This window comes from Callospermophilus lateralis, chromosome 6 (genome assembly GCF_048772815.1).
Source record: "Callospermophilus lateralis isolate mCalLat2 chromosome 6, mCalLat2.hap1, whole genome shotgun sequence".
In the NCBI taxonomy this organism is placed as follows: domain Eukaryota; kingdom Metazoa; phylum Chordata; class Mammalia; order Rodentia; family Sciuridae; genus Callospermophilus; species Callospermophilus lateralis.
Genome location: NC_135310.1, coordinates 119,173,665 through 119,196,232, shown reverse-complemented (window position 1 = coordinate 119,196,232; position 22,568 = coordinate 119,173,665). Strand labels below are relative to the sequence as shown.

Genomic DNA, 22,568 nt, shown 5'->3' with positions numbered 1-22,568 from the left:
TGGGGTTATTTGGTTAATTACAAAACCCTGTTAAAGGAGGAAGTCATTTTAAAAAGAAATATAAACATAATAGTTTAACCCCAAATGATAGATGTGTATGCCTGCCTTTTGATGTGGAGCTGGGGCCTTTTTTTCAGTGTGGATCTGCTTATTTAGAGCTCTCTGTCCTCTTTTATTAAGTGAGCCACATCCACAATGACCATTGACTGCAGTTTCCAGTTTAACTTTCTTAAAAGTAAAGCCAGAATTTAGCCACCAGTGAAGCAATCTGAGTATAGACTTTCTTAAACTTATTTCTCCAAGCACACTTAATTCAAGAGCACATTTAAAAAAAATGATCCCATTATTGTCTTTTTGAAGTTATCTACTTGATTGTCACAGAAACAACTTTTTGCACTTGTTTCATCACTTTTGTAATATTTTATTTCCTATTTTTATGAACAAATATAACCATCATAAACAAGGGGTTATTTTGAGGGGGGGTGTTTTTTATGGTATTTGAGATGGAACCCAGGGCCTTGCACATGCCAGGCAAGCTCTCTACCACTGAACTACATCCCCAGTACTTTTAAAAATGTTTCAGACTGGGTCTCCCTAAGTTGCCCACACTGGCCTCGAACTTTAATCCTCCGGTCTCAGCCTCTTGAGTACCTAGAATTACAGGTGTGCAGCATCACACCAAGCCATTTTGAAATTGATTTTTGTTAGCCATAACATTTGGTGGGCGCAAGCAGAAGGCCACAGGTGTGCTGGAGAGAAGCCTGCCGGCTGTGCACATGGGCACCAGCTTGTGGTGTCCACTGAGAGACGAGATGGTGTGCAGTTGTCTAATTGGCAGGTCAGGTTAGTGGAGTGGTTAACAGTCTTGTCCCCATCTGCTTCACTAGCTCTCCTGGCTGCCGCCCTCACCCTGTGGAGTGGTGCTGTACCTGGTGCCAGGGTGCACAGCACCTGGCCTGCAGCCGTCACCCTCCCCTCCTGCCTGGGTTGACACCGGCTCCCTTTCCTCACCTTGGTATTGTTCTAGGTGCTCCAGGTTTGTAGAAAGGCGGCTCCTCCCTCACATGAAACATTTTGTCCAGAGGGGAGAAGCCACCTCCAGCTGAGTGTCCAGGAAGCGGCTATTGTTCATACAGCACATTCTAAACATCTTCTGCCAAAAGGAAGCCCTTTCCCTCTGGTTTAGCTTTAAAAAAAAAACAAAGGGCCTGGGTTTTGATGAACTTGTTTTTTAGGTGGAATTCTGTTTATATTGGAAGGAGATGAATGTGACTCATAAGCACAGGCCCTTTCTAATCTCCGAAAACGGCCCAAGTGAGGGAGTAGCATTGCGTGGACTACTGGCCTGGCAGCTGTGGGTTACGGGGATGTTTCCCAGTGTCAGGAAGGCCTGCCTCTGGTCAGGTGGATTGCAAAGTGAGAAATAAATAACCATTAAGCTCAACCATGTTCTTTTAAGGACTTCGCTAAAGAAGGCTCTTTAGTTCCTCCTGCTGTGGCTCCAGAGATGACAGGGACTGGAATCTCTCAGCAACAGGGCAGACAGACAGTGCTTCTGGAGGAGCAGGTGTTCTGCGTGACTCCAGCAGTAGCCTTCCAGGATGGTGCCACCCAGGGAAGGAATGATGTCCACTAAGACCATGTAGTGGCGCCCTCACCTAGTCCTCTAACTTCGCTGGCTTTAGTGTACACCTCGTTTAGATTTGCTTCTCAATGAATTAATTCCTCATCAGAGCTCTATCTGAAAACCAGACCCTGCTCTCACTCCTCTTGTACATTAGCAGCCCTCAGTTGGCATCTGTTTTGCCTTTGAGGAAACTGATCCTTAAAGAAAAGAGATCTTTTGCCTGTGACAGTGGTCCTATGAGTGAAGCATTTTTTCACACACTGTAGAAGAGGAGATGGAAAGCCTGCAAAGTTAGACTTGTCTGCAGTTCCACTCCGTGATTAATGAAGTGGCAGAAACAGAATTTGAACTCGAGTTTTTTATTTTAAAGTCCTTGTTCTTTCTACCCTGATACACTGCCTTTCCAATATTCTCAATGTGATATATTTGAAATTCTACTCTGCACTGTAATAGAGCAGAAATAGGCCTGAAGTAAGCCAGACACCATGAATTAAGTGGCCACATACTTTGCTGATGTCTGGGAAGAATCCCAGGATGGCCATGTCGAGGAGCTGGCTTAGTGGGCAGTGTGTCACTGGCATCGCAGTGTAGTGTGGCCCACTGGCAGAACTGAGCTCAGAGCAGAGCAACCCTGCAAGTCCTGTGTTTTAATGTTGCTGACAGGGTGCTTTCCAGGCACCTGAATTCAGTGTTCTGGACAGCTGACCTCCTGAACTAGGAAAGGGATAATCTAATAAGCTTTCAATACTGTCCACACCCCTTTTAATCTTTCAGTATTCTGAAGGTGTATTTGACTTCCTAATTTTATTGATTTCTGGCTATAGGTGGTACAAATACGTCCTACTAGCTAAGGATTCTAATGTGCTGCTTACCTACCATGTTCAAACAGTGTACCGATATAGGAGTTGGTTTCTTTTGATCTGATTAATATGAACCAGTTTCCCAGGGTCTGCTCGTCCTTGGGAATGCTGATAATTGAGTTTTCAGACTGGCAAGACTGAAGTTAGCCTGGTTGCAGGTGGAGAAAGCCATCACACAAGGCTGTGGGTGAGCCCTTCACAGAATGCCGTGGGGGGCGGGGGGGGGCAGCTCTCCACATTCCTTACTCTTTGTTTCCTTTGCCTGTTGGACGTGTCTTTGCTTATTAGCAGGTTGAACAGAGTTCCTTACAGATGAAATTTAAACCAGTATTGATCTTATAATTTATTAATTTTCTAAAAGATTTGGTCCTGGAAGAGATGTTTTTTCCCTAGCATTTTATTCTGAGAATTTTTTTTTTAAGAGAGAGAGAGAATTTTTTAATATTTTATTTTTAGTTATCAGCGGACACAACATCTTTGTTTGTATGTGGTGCTGAGGATTGAACCCAGGCCGCACGCATGCCAGGCGAGCGCGCTACCGCTTGAGCCACATCCCCAGCCCCTATTCTGAGAATTTTTGAACTACAGAAAACTTGAAAGACTTGAATAGTGAATGCCTAGGTGTATCCACAGTGCAGGGCCTGTGTTCTGTAATTGGCATTTGCTATACTTTCTCTATCTCAGCCATCCATTTGCCTGTCGCTCAATCCACTTAGGAGTCCACATTATTTTTTGGTGCATTTCAAAGAAGTTGCAGGGCTGGGCTGTGGCTCAGTGTTAGAGGGCTTGATGCACGTGTATGAAGCACTGGGTTCGATTCTCAGCACCACATATAAATAAATGAATAAAATTAAGATCCATCAAAGAAGTTGCAGATGTTGGTACTTTTCATCTCCAAATCCTCTAGAGTTTAGTACTTGTTTATATTTTGGGGTTTGGACAAGGGGGATAAAATTTATACAAAGTAAATGCATAAATCATTATCTTCTATTCCATAAGTTTCAGCAAATACATACATTTGTTTAACCTCAATTCTCATCAAGATCCAGAACATTACCGTCACCCCAGAAAGTCTCCTCATGCCCTTTCCAATCACTTCTTACCCAGCACCCCATCCCTGACACCTTCTCTTTTCTGATATTTTGCCCCTGATAGTTTGCCTCTTCTGGAATTAGTACAGTATGTGCTCCTTTTTGTATTATCTGAAGGACTCTAGAGCCTTAAAATGAAGTCTGGTGACTCTCAATTTCATTTATCCAGCTTTTTCCTACTTCTAAGTTCAGAGGTGAGTAGAGTGGCAAACTGTGGGAAAACTCAAGGCAGCCGATGATATATTTATATTAAGTGTATCAGTTTTTTACAGATCTTAAGTGTGTGTAATCTGGTGCTCTGACTACCCTGCTGTTACAAACAGGTGTTCCCTCTAGCATCTCAGCTCCTGATGGATGAGGACCCTTTTTCCTGACCACAGTGCTGAGGAAATTAAATTTGAGTGGAAAATTAGCATGATTTCTTTGGGGTGGTTTTATCCATAGCCAGACTAAAACTACAGTGCTCTGTAATGAAATTCAGATTGTGAAAGAACAGGACCAAGGGAAGGTTGCTTGGAGGTCATTGATTGTGTAAGAAACACCAAGAGGCAGGTTACCCAGTGCTCCAGGTAAGTGGTGCCTCTCTGAGGGCCGGTGCTTCCTCCCTGCCCCGCCACACACCCCAAAACAACAAGCCGCTTCCCTAAGAGAAAGTAGATTGTGTAAACTGCACTAGAACCCAGATCCATAATCCTCATTAATCTTTTGGATTCTTGTCCCACTTATTAAAGCCAGTACCTGGCATATAACCCAGAGTTTTGTGGCAAGCAATAATAAAGTTAATTGGAATCTAGGTCTCCCAACTTTTCTCGTCTTTCAGCAGTTTCTGGAGGCTGTTGTGTGGGAACGTCACTTGGCATCCGCTTACTTCCATGTGTTTCCTTTCTGTCATGTTCATGTCATGGCCACCTATTTCCTTTCTGTTAAGTTGCGGATTTGGCCTGAAGCCCTGACCTCTGGCTCAGGAAAGGGCCCGCTGGTAGTTGTAGGGTGTGAGATGCTCTGGGGGAGCAAGAGCCAGGGTCAGGCACTCAGGAGGTGTGGGAGAGATAAAAGGAGGTGGTCTGAAGGGTGCACGGCTTAGGCTGGCACCCTGAAGCCAGCGTCCTTCCTTTCCTCCCTCTGCCAGTCCAGCCTTGAGCCTTTGTCAGTGAAGGACAAAGCACTTATGAAACAAAACAGCTCTGTCATCTCTCAGCATAGAAGAAAATGGGAGATTGAGAAGGAAAGTGGCAATGGAAAGAGGATCGGAGTGGGGAGAGACAACAATAAATGTGGTATCGGTCTCGTGCCCTCCTGTGATGAGACGAGTTAGGCTGAGGCTGACAGCCAACGCCATGCAGTTGCTCATGGTTGTGGAGACGCCTGTCTGGTCTGCCTTGGGAAGGATGGCCCTGGGCCCAGGGCAGGGACTATTCATCCCCCTCCCCCATCTCATCCTGCCTCTCCCTCATGAAAGCAGTTGACAAGGTTAGAAAATCAGGACAAATAATTTACTTCAATTCATCTTTGTCTGTCCTGAGGCCTTGTGCAATTCAGTCTGGCAGGAGAAGGAAGAAAATAACCTAGAGCCTGGTCAGTGACCCTTTTTTCAAAAGTGGAAGCAGAGCCCACGCTAGACTGAGAGCTTGTCTGCTGCTGAGAGGCAGAGGACAGAGAAGGGAGGAATTCTTATATGAGGTCTCTGCGCTGGGAGTGCAGCCGTCAGCAGTCTGCAGGGTCCCGCACAACTGAAGGAACCAGCAGCGAAGTCAGCGGTCACGTGTTGAGTGGCAGGAGTGCCTATGAGGCTGAGGAGGTTCAATTCCTCGGCTCCATGCTTGGGGACAGGGAATACTGTCCATCAAGGCCATCTGGCAGAGGGGACAGTTGAAAAACAGAGAGGGAAGGAGGACTAGAGAACTCTGGCTGGCCCAGAGTGGGAGTGTGCACTGCCCCCCGCCCTGCATCACAGCAAAAGGGACCAGTGTGTTGGGGCCTAGCCTAGTGAGAGCATCTGACAAGTGGTTGAGTTGACTGTCACTGTTTGTCACTGAACACCTCCAGCATACCAGCTCTGTACAGGGTACATAGGGCAGGATCTAAAAGAAACACTGTATGAAATAGGGGTCTTGCCCTTAAGGGGTCCTTGGTGTCTTTGGGACACATCATTTAAACAATCAGGCCAGGCACTGTGGCACATGCTGGTAATCCCAGAGGCTCAGGAAGCTGAGGCAGAAAGATTGCAAATTCAAGGCCAACCTCAGCAACTTAACAAGACCCTGTCTCAAAATAAAAAAGGACTGGGGATGTGGCTCAGTGATTAAGTGTCCCTGGGTTCAATCCCTGGTACCCACCCCCTGGATGGGAGAGACAAGGAAAAAGCAGAGCAAGGTTGAGTGGTTGTGGGCCACTAAGGTAATAAACATCTGGGGTGGAAGAGGAGACATAGGTGCCTTCCACTCTGGGGAACAGGCCAAGGAGCCAGAGAGTCCTAGTTACCCACAGCTCCCCAGCAGCAGAAGGAGGGTTGAGAGGAAGTGTCAAATGTCAGGAGCCAACTCAGCTGCTGGTGAGTTACAGCAGCGTCCGTCACCTTTCATATCCCCATTTGCACAAAGAAAAGCAGGGGGAAGGCAATTCCTTTTCCTTCTTTCTCTCCCTGGGGCCCCAACTTCTAAGACCATTCCGATTCCTGCTATCCGATATTTGGTCCTGAATGGGAGCCCCGAACACAGCCACCTCTTCTGACTTGGAAGGCAAGTTTCCACCAAGCTGCACTGAAGCTTTGTTCCTCCAGGGTCCTCCAAGGCCTGTGCCTTGCACACTTCCTGATGCGCAGAAGACTCATCAAAACTGGGGAAGTTTTTCTTCCCACTCTCCCCACTCCCAGTATTCGTTGAAAAGAACAGCACCATCTGAGTGGCCCCGCAGCCAGGTGAGAGGGTGGGGACAGCTGGAAGCCACTCCGTGGAGAAGCGCACCTCCTGTGTAGCCAGGATCCTGTGGGCCAGCAAGCACATGTCCGATGGCTCGAGCAGCAATACCTCTAGTGTTGCCTTTTGTTTTTGTTTTTAGCCATTAGGAGAATATGTTTTATGCAGCCCGAGTAGAGGAAGAAAGTCTAAACAGACTTGTCCTGAGTACCTTTTTGAAAATGGAACATTTCTAAGGATATTTTAAATATGAGAGTCCATTATGGTGGTAACTTTCAGGGCCTCATCTTAACCAAAACAAATACCCATTTTCAATCATAATTCTTAAAAAGTACAGTATTAAAGCATGGCCGTCTCTCCAAAAATAACTTATGCAAATAACAGGGGGGAAAAAAAAACAGTAAGTTGTGTCCTTCCATTCCATTCCACCTGCCTCTGTTCTCCCTGCGAGACAGAGCGTTTCTGGGAAAGCAGTCTGATCAAATTAGTTTTCAGCTGCAGCCTCCGTGGTGAAACTGCACCAAGTGTGCGCATCAGAATGGGGTCTGCTGTCTCAGTGCCGTCTGGTGGACTGAAAGAGTCAGGTGTCTCTCCCAGCTTCGCTCTTCACCACAGCAGGTTCCAGATGCTAAGGAAGGGGTCCTGGATGACAAGCTGTCCGACTGTCAAGTATCCCTCAGTTCCATGCAAACTAGAATCTTCTCAGCCTGCCCTAGCTACGGCAGGTCACAGAACAGTAGATCACACTTCCTAGTTTGAGTGAAAGTGCTCTGACAGTGTCCATTTGCACTTCCCAGCTGGCCTGCAGTCTGGAGCCCCTTGCAGACCCACCAGTGGGTAGGCCAGAGAAACCTGTGCTTTGCTGCCCCCTTTGTAACAGACTTGCAGGTCGGGAAGGAGCAGAGAGAGAAACAGCAGGATGTTCACCTCTGCACACTCAGATTTCAAAAGGCCTTCTGGCAAAACCTCCAGGACTGTACAGCCAAGGGATAATGATCAGACAGACCCGCTGGGGCTTTGGGTGTTAAGCGATTTTGATGAAAACAAAAAGCATAATGTAGGTGACTTGACTTTATTTCAAAGCATACCTTAGAGTCACCCCTCACTTGAGCTCTTTCCACTCTTGGAACTCTGCATGGCCTTGGGGACAACAACATCTATATTGATGGACTTACATAAATGGAAGTCCCACTTTCATCCTCCATCATTCCTTCAGTGGGTTGCTTGTCTGCTTTGTGCGAGATTCAGAGGAAATGCCAAGTCAAATACATTTGATTCCAACTCTCAGTGGAGGGCCCACTGCCTCCACCACATAGGAAAAAATTCTTGTCACCTCGAGCATCGTATTTTTCTATAAATGTTACAGGAAATAAAAAAGAAGGCAAATCAGCAGTTTTGGGGGGGTTTTTTTGTTTGTTTGTTTTTGTTTTTGTTTTTTGAAGTACCTTTGCCCAGTTTGAAGGCTTCTGTAATCTGATTGTGTAACCCAGGCTTTAAGAATTGGCCCTGATGTGTCATTTAGTGCCAGGTTGGACTTACGTGGCTTGGAGAGCAGCTTGGTCTAGAAGAGAAGAGCTGTCTTCGAGTGTCCCTGCCCCTTTCCAATGGAAGAATGGGTGCCACTGTGTTGAAGTTACAGAAATCTATACAAAGGCCAATGTTACAACAGGCACTTTTTGCACATGGGGGAACTAACTAGATGAGCTAGCAAGCACTCATTTCTGCAGGGCCTTTAGCAAATTAGGGCCTGGGGTAGGAACTGGGATCATATGAACTGCGGCTGACTTCCAGTGCTGTGCCTTGAGGACTCTCAAGAAACCCCGGGAGTTGTCCTGCAGATCTGCTTACACATGTGTACAAAGGTGTGTAGAGAACAGCATTCATCGCAATGCTGTTCAGAATTGAGAGAAGTTTGGAAAATACCCACGTATCTGTCAGGTCTTGATTAAAGACATTTTATAGCCATACACCAATGTTGTGGTTCGTCCATCCAAAAAAATCTTTATGAACTGTGGAAGGAACTCCCAAGCTGTGTCACTAAGTGGAAGAGTGACATGCAGAGTGGTATGTGTAGGGCGTCTGTTGGGCCTGCCGTGTGGGCTGTGCCCTTCTGTCTGTCTATATTTGAGTAGAATAGATCTAGGAGGGTACAGGAGAAACTGGCTACTATGTGGGCTACCTCCAGAGAGAGGAGGGAGATTTCCACAGATTTTCTTTTAGAAAATAAATAAGGATAAATAAAAATATTTTTGAAAACTTAAAAATTCGGTTTTCCTGTGGGGGCAAGATGGTGGAATGAGATGGATATTATCACACCCGTGTATGGCTATGATTGCACAAATGGTACGATTCTGCATCATGTACAACCAGAGAAGTGAAAAGTCATGCTCCATTTGTGTAAAAAAAAAATTTAATTAATTAATTTTTTAAAAATTGGTTTCCTGATCTAGAGCACCTGAGGACAATAGAGGGGAGTGGGATGCAAACTAACTTTTTGTTGAGCAATACTTGGGCTGTCTGGCCGCACACTTGACATACACGGTATCTTTCAACCCATGCCACAGTGACAGTCCCTGTTTATACATTTAAATCTGAGACTTTGGGAGGGTGACGGCACTTGCCTGTCTATCTGGGTTGCTCCCTTGTGCTGTAGCTCCTGAAATGGGCACGACAGAGGAAGTAATGCCTGGGGCTGGCCATGCTCTTCAAGGGGCAGTGCAGACCTTACCTGGGCCTCCCTGCACCCCCGCTTCTGATGTCTGCCTCTGAGCTGCTGGGCCAGGAAGGAGAGCCACACCCCCAGTTGGCTCCTGGAGTCAGATGTGTGCTTCCCTGGGCTTTTGCGGAGCTCCAGGGTAGGGATGGCAATCTGAGTTAACCAGCAGTCAGGTGACTGAGCCAGCGGTCATTTCTGCGGCTAGAGGAAAATACCTCCCAAGCTCCTGGCTGCAGGGGGAGAGGTGGTGCCTGCTGTCTGCTCTTCGGCTGGGTGTCAGATGTGCCTCCTCGTCTGCCAGCTGGAGGCTGGCTGGAGAGTTGTTGTTCTGATTGTCAGACCCAGGCTCCTTACTTGCACTTAAAGGAAAAAGCATCCAAGCCCTGGTACAAAAGGTCCTCTTTTCATTTCTTTGGAAAAAGCAGTGAATGAGCTCATTATCACTGCAGCCCAAATAGGAAGAGGAGGAGAAGAGAAGGTGGCTCCTCTCACTGTCTAGTCCTGTGCCTGGCCAGGTTTCCTGGGATGGGAAGCTTGGATCTCACCCAGAGTGACCAAAGCCAGATGGCTGGGACAGGTGGTCCATATAGGGGGTGGTGCTTAGGAGGCTTGGATGCGTTGAGAACCTTTCTCTGCTGTGGTCCAGAAGAAGAGCAAGTGTCTGTGCCCTTCTCCCCTTGTTGCAGTTCTCTGTCCACAACTGCCAGCCTCCAGGCTGCCTGCCTGCCCTTGGCTTCCAAGAGGTCCCCACATGCAGGTGCTCTGCTGGTGTCATCTCTAGACGTGGTCCACACCTCAGAGCTGAAAGCCATGTAATATCAATGATCTGTTGGGTGCTCGCGATTTGCCAGGCTCTCCTCTAGTCTTGGGGTGTAGCATAGAACAGAGCTGGCACTCTCAGTGAATTTAAATTCTAGCATGAGCAGTGAAATGTGCCAGGTCTAGCCTGCTATTGCACTTCTCCCCAGTCTGTTCCAAGCCATGGATGATCACAAATGCCCCTAAATGGAGGCTTGTTGGTGTTTCTAGCAGTGGAGACCAGATTGCTCTGAAGGGAGTGAAGTGGGGACAGTTCTCCACACCTTCTTGGCGGGCCAGAGAAGAGCTTTTCTAGATCCAAGCAGCAGAGAGTTCTGATACCTTGCAGGTTGGTACTGGACCTGGGAACATCTGAAAGAGCCCGGAGGGCAGCCTGAGTGACATTGATGGTGAGCTGGCCACAGTGAATCCAAGCCTGACCACCTCTCTTTGTTCCTCTTCCTCTGTTTCAGATTGAGAAAATCATGAGCTCTATTGGAGAAGGGATCGACTTTTCTCAGGAACAGCAGAAGATCTCAGGTACCGTATCCCACACTATTGTCCAGCAGGATTTGACTTCTGGCTCTTTGGGGCTCAGGTTTTCCCTCTGACGTAGACAGGCATTTAGCGTGGGAGAGGGGCAGCTGCAGACTACATCATGCTCTTGCAGTTCAGAACCCCACACACACACACACACACACATCCCGTGTCAGGACAGCCCATCATGTTTCCTACCGTGGGAGATGTGGCTCCTCCAGCATATTGGGGAAAGTGTACATATTGAATGTTAGGCACCTATTAAGAAATTGTGTGTGTGTGTGTGTGTGTGTGTGTGTGTGTGTGTGTGGTACTGGGGATTGAACCCAGGGCCTTGTGCATTCGAGGCAAGCACTCTACCAACTGAGCTGTATCCCTGGCCAAGAAAAAACTTTTTAATAAACAATTATCACTCCTTCTTTTTCAAATGTGACTTTGTTGGATTCAGCTGGAGTGCGCCTCAGTGCTGGTCTTTCAGGCTCCCAAGGTGGCTGTGGTACAGCTCATGAGCGCAAGGCCCACGCTGGTGTCATTCAGGCCAGCGGCACAGCTCAGGGCCGGTCCAGTGATTGTTGTTTTTTTTTTCCCAACGCCGTCAGCATGTGTTGGACTGTCTGGAGGTGACTTTGCTGTTTCTTCCTGTGTCTGTTTCTATTTTCTGGTTTATTTACTCTCTTACCAAGTGTACCCCAAGTCCCTACTATTTAGTCATTCTTTTCATATCCGAGGCATTGGGTTGAGGCCTGTCTCTGTTTCCCATATGAAATGGAACTGTGGAGCTGGGGAGCTGAGTTCCCTTGATGACAGGGTCATGCCATGTCTCTTTCCCAGGGAGGAGATGTTCTTAAAGTGCTTCTCAGAGCAGCTCTCAGCCCCTCCCCCAGCATCCGCACAGATGTCCTGGCATCAGGGCTCTTGGGCTAAATGCAGCCTGGGAGGAGCCTGGCTTCTCCCCTGACTGGTGAACAGGCCTCTGCACTGGATGTGGGGACTTCTTGCTCACTTGGGGGCTTCTTTCAGGATTAACCTGGCAGCATTGAGCGGGACTACCTATTCCTCCACGAACCTCTGTGGCCCTGGGTGGGTTGTGGGGGACGACACACGATGCATGTGAACATCAGGGACCAAGAAACTGCTGGGGCTGTGGGCTTGAGGGGAGAGCCTGGGCTCTGGAGCCCCACATCCCTGAGTTCACATCCTGCCTCTAGATACATAAGCCTCTTGGCAAGTCACCTAATCTCATGAGCTCTGTCTCCCCACCTACAACTGATTTGTTATTTTTGTTATTTTTTATATTTTGCGGTACTGGGGATTTAACTCAGGGGTACTCTCCACAGAATGACACCACCAGTTATTTTTATTTTTTATTTTGAGACAGTGTTTTTGCTGAGTTGCCCAAATTGGCCTTGAACTTACAATCCTCCTACCTCAGATTCCTGAGTCTCTGGGCTTATAGGTCCATACCACCACACCCAGCTTACAGCCTCATAGATTTGTGGTAGTTGTAAGATATACAACTACTTGAGCAAAAGAGGTAGTCAGTAAATAGTAATTATGCCCATTTCCCCCTCCATGAAATCGCTACTTATTCACATTGAGAAACCTAGAGAACAGAGCATCTGCTCCCCTGGCTTGGCTCCCTCCCCCATTTTTCAGTCTTGGTCCTGGAGCCATCCCCCCTCCAGCTGCCTTGTTTCCCTGGACTCAGACAGGGCTGGCCGGGGTTTGGCCCATCTTTGTCAGTCTTCCGTTGGAGTCCACAGAGGTGACTCTTCTGGCTAAGAGCTTGTGGGTTCATTTCCAGGCAATTGCTTATACTCCGTCAAGTGATGTCACTCTGCTGTAGTGTGCAGGCTTTTCCAAGGGTCAAGTGTTTGATGTGAATAAATGTTCAGGATTGGGACAAACACCGAAGCCACTTTCAAAGCTGTGCTTTGGAGACAGTCAGGGATGGATTCAAGAGCATCCAGTTCAATTGAGGCTACCTTCTGCTCCCATACTCCTTTGTGTCCAAGGAACACAGCTGAAATCACCTCATGTGCTTGAGAGCTTTCAGTCAGGAGCTAGGGCAGCACAAAGGCCTTATCCTCAGAAGGGCTAGCATTGAGCACCTCCTTACCGTCTGGCCCCACTCACCAGTTCTTGCCTTCATGAGCATGAAAGGTGAGAGACATTCTGTCTGTACCACAGGGTGTCTAGACTCCAACATAGTCTTGTTTCAGTGTCCATTGTGGAGTCCTGAGCCATCCTCCAAACCCCAGCCTAGGGAATTCAAGAGCAGGCACATGCAGGTGACCATCTGAACAGAGGGCTCATCCAGCCATGCTACAGAACCCTAGCCCACAGCATCTGCGCTGCTGCCAGGCCAAGAAACAGAGAGGCTGGCCAGCCTGCCTGTGAACTCCCAGTGATAGGTCGGGGGTTCTGTCCCCCCAAGCCTCAGAGAGCACTGTCCTTCAGCTCAGACCAAAGCAGAATTACTATTTATTTTGAATGGACAGTTGTCCTTGGGTTTCAGGATTGAGAAGAAACTGAGGCTCTGGGCCTGGAAGCCTGGGAGGGGTACTCCAGTAGGCACTCCTAGACCAAGCATGAACTGCTCAGGGCAACCAGCTTTGCAGAGGGTCCTCCTGGAAGGATGAGACCATAGCATTGGAGTCACGGTCCTGTTTGGGAGCCCTGGGTTACCAGCACTGAGCTAGTTACCCAAATCCCCAACAATCTTGTTTTACAACTAATCCCTCTGCCAACTCCCAGGAGTCCAGGAGGGTAAACCTTGGCTGCACTGGCTTCTCTGACCAGAGATCTGCTCTGTCAAGCAGAAGAGAACTGCTCAGCTCTCTTGTGTGAAAGCCAGCCCCTTTCACTGTTGAGTAGCTGTTAAGTGCAGGATCCTTCTGGGGCCTGATCTCTCTGGACACAAAGTCCTTTCTTCGCCAGTGCCTACCTACAGCCTGTTGGGATACAGGTACCTGCTCCCAACATATTTAGGGAGGTGATGTGTTGTCCTGCACACATGACCTTCTTTGTCCCTCCGCAGCAGTACTTGGGTTTGTCCTGCTCCCCACTTGGCCTTGGCCATTCCCATTTCTTGCTCTCTTCCTCCAGACTGCATGAGTGGCTCTGGGTGTGGTACCTCTCTCCTGGACTCTAACGGGCCTCGGGAAAAGTCTGTCCCCACGTTGTTTGGCATGCTCACCTGAGGAACATCAGGGGCAGTGGCCTTGTTTCATTGCCCATTTTTGTGATGAGAAGCACAGTCCTTTCTGAAGTGGCAAGTGGAGGACGGGGGTCACTTACCTATAGACTGTGCCTTTGGGCCAGTGTCATTCCTCTTTCCCTTCTCTTGGCTGTCTTAGGGACTATCTGCCAAAGCTACACGAATGATCCCTCTCTCTTCTCCCTAATATGCAGTTGCAGCCCCTTGAGCTGGAGGTGAAGTTGTGCCCTCTCCCCCTTAGGTTTGCATTGGCACCACCAGCATCGGCTGTCATCTCGCTCTGATGCTGGTGGTGCTGCTGTCTCCTTCTCCCTCGGCAGCGGCAGCAGCAGCAGCTTCTGCTCTGATGTCCGATCCCTGATGTATTTTCCTGAGCGTGGAAGGGGGGAGGGCAGGGAGGGGAGAAAGGGGAGGGCCAGACATTATGAGAGTGAGCGAGGACTGTGGAGCCGGCAGCAGGCAGCGTGGAGCCCAGGAGGCTCTAGACAAAGCATTCTGCTGCGGCTCTGTGAGCGCACATCCACCGGCGGCAGCAGGACCACGGCTGCCCTGCCCGGCGGGGGGATTACAAGCCGGAATGAATCAGCAGCCGGGGCCACCGGACTTCATGGGCATTCAAGAGCCTGCCGCTTAGGTTCCTGGAGCAGATCTCCCCACTCAAGGGCAGGGGAGCTCCAGGAGCCCCCAGACTCGGCATTTTGGAGTGCTTGCTGCAGCCTGCGTCCAGGGCCGCCCAGGTCGCTGCCCACCGTCTGTTCTGCAGAGGACAGGAGAGCGGGTGGAGGCTGCCACAGTTGGTCATCAGGGTCTTTTAGATAACCAAGCAAGTTGTCATTGTCCTGCCCTGAAGGGCAGAGTGAGCCTGGGATCGACAGAATGACTTTCACCGTGTCAAGAGTTCACTGGAGGTGATGTTTTTGTAGTTGGCTCTTCTTTTTCCTTCCTGTGCCTCTTTTTCTCTCTCCATTCCTTTTTTTTTTTCCTTTTACTTGTTCTTGCTCATGAGAACCAGAGAAGTAGGTGGGGGTTAAGGCGTTCAGCTCTGAACAGCCGACGGCTTCTGGGAAGGGCTGAACTTTTGTCCTGCACAGTCCCTGTCCTAACCGAGGGGCTTAGCAAATAAATGCCCTCCCTTCCCTGCTCGTCCATAGAGGAGACCATCAAGATCTGGAGACCCTGGGAAGACAGTTGTGTCTTTATCACTCAGCCAAAGAGAGAGCAGCACAGAACGTGAATAGACTTAAGCCGCCACCACAGCTCAGCCGACCGAAGACCACTTCCTTTTTCTCTCTCTTTTATCTGGTTGGGTTTTGTCTTCTTTAGCCAAGAACTGAATCTGCCTGCCTGCGTTCCACCTGAGCAGGCAGGCAAGTCACAGGAATGGCCACTATCAGAAGAGGAAAATGAATGCCCAGCCCCTGACAACCAGCCCAGCCCAGGAAGGCAGCTCTTCAGACAGCGTCCTGGCCCGGGAGACGCCCCACTCACTGGCCACTAGAGTCTAGTGGATGGGCCCTGGCCCCGCTGGCCGTGCAGCCTGGCGGAATGCGATGCTGCTGTCCCAGCAGAGCCACACCTGAGCCTGACCCCCGTGCCCTGACCCATGCGCCCCACTCAGCCCCTTGCTGCCTTGAGCCTCTGAGCACAGAGGGCCAGGGGTCATGGTTTGCTTATTCCGGGACTGCTGGGGGAAAACAAGTAAAAGTCTCTCTTCTCCCCCTGCCGTGTTCTGTGCTGCTTGTGTTGCATGTGCTGGGTCCCCGTGAACAGCCACCGCTGCTTCCTTCCCGGAGCCCTCGCTGTATGCCTGTGTCCCTCAGCTGCATGAAGATGTGTGCTCTCTCCTGACCGGTTTATGCTGCAAGGTCGCAGAACTGGCCCCTCGCCGCAGCCCGCAGGGGCTCCAGAAGTTGCATGGATGAGAGGAGCGGCAGGGCTTGCGGGCTCTTAGGAGCTCCCCTGGCCCCCTCTAGTGCCTGTGGGGACAGACTCTCTGCACCGCCTCAGTGTGGACGCTGATGAGGAGTTGACCTGGAGACTGTTGGGGGTTGGCTCCCCCACCTGGGGCGAGGTCGTGCATGTGCCGCTGCGGCCCTGGAGCAGTTGAGACCCAGGGGGTATAAGTGGGCAGCAGCCGCCCAGGTTGGGTAGTTGTGGGCAGCAGCGGGCCACCTGTCCTTGGCCTGTACACGGAAGAGGAGCTGCGTGCCCGCTGCTCTGGTCTCTTGTACATAGTTTGGCTGCTTTATGGTAATGACTATGATGTGGCAGTGCCATCTGTCTTCCTCTGAGTGCCGCTGCTACCGCCTTAACGGTATTTCCCTTTTCAAGCGTCTGCCGATTCCTCTCTCGTCAGGTTCACGGACGCTGGAGCAGAGCGTCGGGGAGTGGCTGGAGTCGGTTGGGCTGCAGCAGTATGAGAGCAAGTTGCTTCTGAATGGCTTTGACGATGTCCGCTTCCTGGTAAGTGCCTGTGGGCCACCTCAGCACCAGCCAGCGCTGCTCTGTGGATGCGCTGCCCGGGGCCCTTGGGGTCTGCTGGAGTTTAAACAGTACGTAGTCCTGGATCTAGGAAGAGTGAACAGTGACGTAGACCACACCACGTCAGCTGGCTGCTGGGTGCTGCCTGTGCAGACACTGCCCCCTCCGCCGCTGCCCCAGATGTGCTCCAAGGGGAGAGCTCTTTCAGTAGGGTCCCTGACTCAGAGCCTTGGAGCCATTAGCCATCAGGGATCCTTGTTGGACAGGACAGCCAGGTGTCCTGTGGTGACTCCACATCCCATCTGAGCTGGAGACCAGGCATTTCCTTTATTTCCCAAAACTTTGCTGTCAAGTGAGTTGCCACTGAAGCAAAGGCTCCTTCTTGGCATGGCCTTCTGTTCCTGGCCTCAGATCTGGCCTGCGGAGATGCTGAGTTGATGTTTTGGAGGGCTGGCTGCTTTTCTGAGGTGTGATTCTCACTGTCTTACAGACCTCAGGGGGTCAAAAAGAAAAACCATGGGGTGTCTGTGCTGGCTCCCTGTGGAGTAGGGAATCAGCCAGGACGCCCGTTAGGGTCCAGTGTTCCCTCTCTCAGAGGAGGGGGTGGCTCAGAGCAGGGAGCATCATGTCCCTCTGCATCCTTTGGGTTGGGCAGGGACAGCACATCCTGGGCTGTGGGCTGAGCCAAGGGTTCCGGCTTACCTCGGAGCCAGCACCAGCACCCCAGGGCTGCATGTGGGGTCACAGCAGTGCCCACCCACAATTGCTGATGCTGTCATCGGGGCTCGGGGGGTGCTGGTGCCATTCTCAGTGGTTCATTTTACTGCTTAGTGCTCCCTGGGAGCCCTGAGGTGTGTAGTGTTCTCGGCTCCGTTCTCCATGTGAGGGGAACATGGTAGAGAGGTGAAGTGGCTTGCTCAGGGTCACACTGTCAGTACTGGTAGGGTAGAAACATGCACCAGGCATTCTGGGCCCAGGGCACTTGCTTAACCACTGTGTCACACGCCTCTTTCTTGGGTGCGGGTGTGACCACTTATGTGCCAGTGTTACCTTCTTGCACGTGTTATCTTGGAGGCTTGGTTCAAGGTGAACACAGCAAGCCCTGTAGTGCCCCCACTTTTCCTTGCTTCCTGGGAGGCCCGGCTCCCAAGTCTGTACTTGAGAATGTGGGCCTGGGTCGGAGTTGAGCCACCTCCCCCTCTGAAGCAGGTCTCTCTAGCCTGGGCCTCCTGCCTGGCCTCCAGGGATGAGGGGCAGTGGCAGAAGTGAGCACAGGGCCCCTCACTGCCCTCTGCTCTCCAGTGAAATCACCGTGGGTTTCCCACAGGTTTGTGTGGTGCCGGCCACACGGGGAGTTGCCACACCAGGGAGTTGGCCTGCTCGTGCAGGGAACCTGACCAGGACAGCTCTGCTCACCCAGAGCCATCTCCATCTCTAGGACAGACAACGAAGCCCATCACAAACCACTGTTCCAAAGCCTGCTTGGGCCAGGGCACACTCCTGTAATCCCAGCGATTTGGGAGGCTAAGGCAGAAGGGTCACAAGTTCAAGGCCAGCCTCAAGACCCTAAGCAACTTTTAAAAATTAAAAAGGGCTAGGGATGTAATTCCATGTAACCCCCATTCACTCCCCAGTACCACAACCAAAACAAAACCAGCTTGGGCCAGTTATTTCTCAACTTTTAAAAATCCTGAACTTGAAATAGCAATTTATTTTTCTTTCTTTTTAAAAGTTAAACTGAGTGTTATTTCTGGTTCTTGTGACATAATCACTGATTCGCCACATTGCTTGGGGGAAGGACAACAAACTGGGACAGAAGTGGGGCTCAGCCAGTGAGCGGGATAGTGGCCCGGCTCTGAGTGTTTAGGGGCTTTCCTCTCTGAAACATCCCTTCATTAGATGCCCATCAGATGTGCGGGTGAGGATGGTCCCCTGTAGCTCAGTGTCATAGAGGAGCTCTTTTTGTAGAAAGGATAAAGTTCCCAGCTCTTGAATAGCCCCAAGACTCCTTGAACCAGAGCAACCACGTGGGCATTTGGAAAAGTGGGGCCCTGGGCCAGATTTCCACACAGAGTGCAGAGCCTCTGCTCAAGGACCCCACATGGGGGCCAGCAGCTCAGTTCCTCCAGGGCCCTGCTAGGAACTTTCCATCTGGTGGCTGCAGCAGGTGGGGTCTGTACACAGAGGCCAACTGAGTGCGTCTGGGCTGGGCGTGTGACTTCAGATACCTGGAGTGGTCTGAGTAGTCATGCAGAGCATCCTGGGTGACTGATGTCAGCTGCCAGCTGAGTCCTAGGGCTGATTAAGTTTTAGCAACCAGGAAAAATGGAGATTGGCACAGGAAGGGGAGCGTTTTTGTTACTGAAACATTCCCTTATGTGTGGTGTGACTTTAATCATGGTGGCTGTGGAGTGTCCCCGTGTGGCTTGCTTTTCAGTTAGCTACACATTTCCCTGGAGATGCTTTTCCCAGATGCAGAGTAGCTCCAGGAAGCCAGGCTGCTAGATTCCCAGATGTATTGGGGATATCAGGAAATGGGATGTTTCACAGATGAGGAGGTACTGTGGAATTTCCCTGTGACAAGAGAATGTCACACACCTGAGACACAGCTCCCTCACAGGTGAAGGGACTTTAGTGTCATGTTGTCTGGTCATCTTCTCCATGCCTGAATTTCCTCTGGATAACCTCTGCCATGCTGTTTTTCTAGTGACTGAGGATTCACTTCATTACAAAATAGTAGCCCATTCCTTCCTTCCCTGGCTCTGGCTGCTTTAGAGTCATCTTTATGTGGAGTCAGGATCTGTTTCCTTACGGCTTCCGTCCCTTGGCCTGAGGTTCACCACTCAGGGCCACACAGCATGTGTTTAGGAAAAGTGGAGACCTCGGCTGTGGCCCCGGTCGTGTCTTGTCCAGCTCCCACTTGCTCTGGGCTGTCCCCACTGTGATGGATGGTTGAGCCTGGCAAGCAGGCCTAGCAGCTTCAACTGCGGCCATGCCGTCTTACCTGCAGGTGGGAAGGGCCTTTTGGAGAGGTCAGGGCCAGGGCAATGCTGATGGGACGGACCCCAGAGCCAGGGAGACAGGTGTGGGAATGTGGCTCCCATGTCTGCCAGTCTGCCCCCAGCACTGCTCGTGCACCTTGGCCACCTCCACTTTCCCCACAGAGCTTGTCCACAGGCAGTGGCTCTGCTAGGAGAAGGGAGGAACATATCCAGGAAGGGAGGGAACCTATGGTTGGCAGATGTCTGGATCCAAGAATGCGAGAGCTGCCCACCGCCTCTGAAGACAGCCCATCCGCCCTTCACAGAAGGGTCAGTGCCTGAACTACAGTGGTCCTGAGGCTGGAGTGTTTTTAAAGTAGACCTGATGTGGGGATTGTTCACCTTGGAGTGTTGAATGCAGAAATTGAGACTCAAAAGTTCCTACAATATGATCTTAATATGTCACAAAGAAAACATCCATCATGGGAGGTGTACGGGAGAAAGCCAGAACGTCTTCAGTGGTGATCTCAGGAGTGCCTTCATTTTTCTTTTTGGAATGTAGTAGATTCTCTCCATTTCCTACTATGAATGGATGTAGAATCAGAGCAGCAGGTGCTGTAGGTATCTTAAGGCACATTATAGTCCAGCTGGGAAACCAGCACATCAAACAATGAAGACAATAGAGTAGCCAACTGTCCAGTGTGGTGGAGGCCCAAGTGCTGCAGGAGGGCGAGGGGAGCCCACGCCTCCCAGGCCTCACCCTATACAGGGTGGTGGAGGCACGGGTTGGACAGAGGTCCTCCCCAGTGTCAGGACCAAGACTGTCTATCCTTGAACCTGAAACTTAAGGAAGAGTCTAGAGAGAAGAAAGGCAGCTGGGAGGGGCCAGGACCTGCCTGTGTGGGTGTGGAGGGCACAGCCCCAGCCGCACAGGAGAGGTGTGCTAAGCCTGATCTCAGGCCTTGAGAACCACAGGGCTGAGGGTCCCTGGGTCTCCAAGGCCTGAGTGTGTGGAGGGGTCTCCACCTTACCAGATACAGTGCACCTTGGACCTCCAAGATGGAGAGCCCTGTGGGGGGAGCAGTTGTAGCAAGGGGTGAGTGTATGGGAAAGGAGACAAGCCTGCAGCAGGTCCAGGACAGGTTAGGAAGGAGCAGTGGGCAAGCTCTTGCTTCTCAGGCCACAGAGACCTCCCGCTCCTCCCCTCCATTTCTTCCTCCTTGGGCTTCAGACACGTGGCAGTAGGTTCCTACCACGTTCCTGTCTACTTCTGAGACAAGACGGGTGATCCCTTATGGGGCCAAAAGGTATAAGCTGGGCCATGAGGGTCTTCTCTTTATTAGCATCTGTGAAACTTTCCCACCAGGCCCCCAAGCCCCTGAGGTGCCCTTCTTGCCCCTGACCCCCAAGCTCCCTCCTCTTGAGCCCTCTGAGCCGCTTCACCTGAGCCATGGTGCTGGTGCCTGTCGTTTCCTACCCTGGTCCCTGTGCTCTCTTCACCCCTCCTCCCATGCGCCTCCTTTGCTGTCTTCTGTCCCAGGCCCAAGGGGCCACTGCTGTATGGAGAGGAGCCCTGCCTGGGCTTGCTCCTGGCCGGCCTTAGCCCAGCTCTCCACTGCCCGTTAGGACTCCTCTGCCCGTTGAAGTAGGGCTGATGCAGAGGCCAGCGGAGCAAAGGCCTAGAAGGTACTCAGGCAGGTGTGTGTCCTGCCTCCTGAATTCTGTGGTCAATAAGACCTGAACTCCTCAGCTCTCCCAGGAGTCAGTGCCACCCAGGGGTCTCCCAGCCTCTGCAGCCCTCCCCACAAGCATGGGAACCAGGTGAGGGCAGCACTCTTACCTGCGGACTATGGGCAGCTCACTTTGGGCTAGTAGTTGCCACCTCTGGCCCTCCCTCTGTCTGCTTGGCTGTGCAGAGTTATTCAGGGTGACCACAGCTCGATTATGCAGGAGACAGCTCTGATGGCCCCAGGTACTGCCCTGGCGTCCTCGGCACCCTGTATGGTAGTAGAAGGTAGTTGAAACTCTCTTTTCAAATGCTTGTTTTCATGATCGCTAATTTGACTGCTGTGCTCTGAGATGGAAGTGAACTGGCTGACCTCTTGGTGTGAGTGGCAGCAGAGGTGTCTTTCCTGGATGCCAGAGTGTCTGCAGCGTTCACTTTTCCATTGTCCCTCAGGGTTCACATTGTACATGCGTAGAAAGCAAGGCCCAGGGGACAGGGCACTGGGGCTCGTATCTCTGTCAGAGCCATAGACCCAGCACAACAGATATCCTTATAATTCAGGGGTTCATGGGCATTTCCGAAGTCCCCACCACAGACTCCTGCAGTCCATGTTCCCAAATGCAGGGCTCCTGAGTTTAGTCGTCTGCCCCAGGTTGCTCCTCAAACAGGCGGTGGAGCTGGGACAGGAAGCCGGGTACAGGGTGTGGTTCTCTACTCCTACTCTAGTCCCTGTCCCTCTTCCCAGGGATAGGCTGCCACCAGGCCTTGTGCTCAGCGCATCCCTGCAGAGTCCCAGCCTGACCTGGGGCCTGTCGGGCCAGGTGTGCATCACTTCCGGGCGTGCATGGGTGGGCAGACAGACCATTCTGTTCACCTGCTCTAGATGGGGAGTCTTTTTTTTTTTTTTTTTGAGAATTTTTTAATATTTATTTTTCAGTTTTCAATGGACACAACATCTTTTTATTTTATTTTATGTGGTGCTGAGGCTCGAACCCAGCGCCCCGCACATGCCAGGCGAGCGCGTTACCGCTTGGGCCACATCCCCAGCCCCAGATGGGGAGTCTTTCTACAAAAGGCTAAGAATGGAGCTGGCAAGGAATCAGATATGGCCTTTGGCCTGGCTTAGGCCCACTGCCATCCTCTAGGCCTGTGCAGCCACCAGTGCACCCTGAGCCTTGGTACCAAGGGCTCCTGCCACCAACTCTCATGACACTCGAGGTTGGTTCATAGTTCCATAAACTGGATTAGGAGTGCTCAAGAGAAAACTCTTAGTTCCACTTAGTGGCAAAGAGACCGCAGTAGGGAGACCTGGGTTCTCCAAGTCCCCCTCTAGACGTAGGGCAGGTTACTCCGTCTCCATGTTTGTCCTTGGTTAATGGCATTGCACTTAACTCACTTCATTCATGGACCATAAGCTTGGAAGGGGCCACACTGTCACATGTAGTGACGAATAGCATCAGAGCAGAGCCAACCATTGTTGTTTGTGTCAGTTGGTACTTTCTCCAACAGAGTGGGCGAGCAGTAGTCTGTTTGCAGGAAGCAGACTTGAGGTGACAGTCTCCAAAAGTCACCTGTGGCAACTTCAGGAACCTGGACTGATAATATTTTTGCTTCTT

The 22,568-nt window shown here is 50.9% G+C and overlaps 1 protein-coding gene across 12 annotated transcripts in view; it reads left to right on the top strand.

Moving 5' to 3' along the window:
• Window positions 1–22,568, top strand: part of Anks1a (ankyrin repeat and sterile alpha motif domain containing 1A) — a 182,306-nt gene that overhangs the window by 139,278 nt on the left and 20,460 nt on the right. For 11 of the 12 annotated variants that reach the window (XM_076858864.1, XM_076858870.1, XM_076858861.1 and 8 more), the window contains 2 exons: window positions 10,481–10,547; window positions 16,121–16,227. In XM_076858864.1, coding sequence (XP_076714979.1) covers window positions 10,481–10,547; window positions 16,121–16,227 — 174 coding nt within the window. Of the gene's footprint in view, window positions 1–10,282; window positions 10,357–10,480; window positions 10,548–16,120; window positions 16,228–22,568 lie in introns of those variants that run through there. The other variant, XM_076858868.1, reaches the window with a different exon arrangement.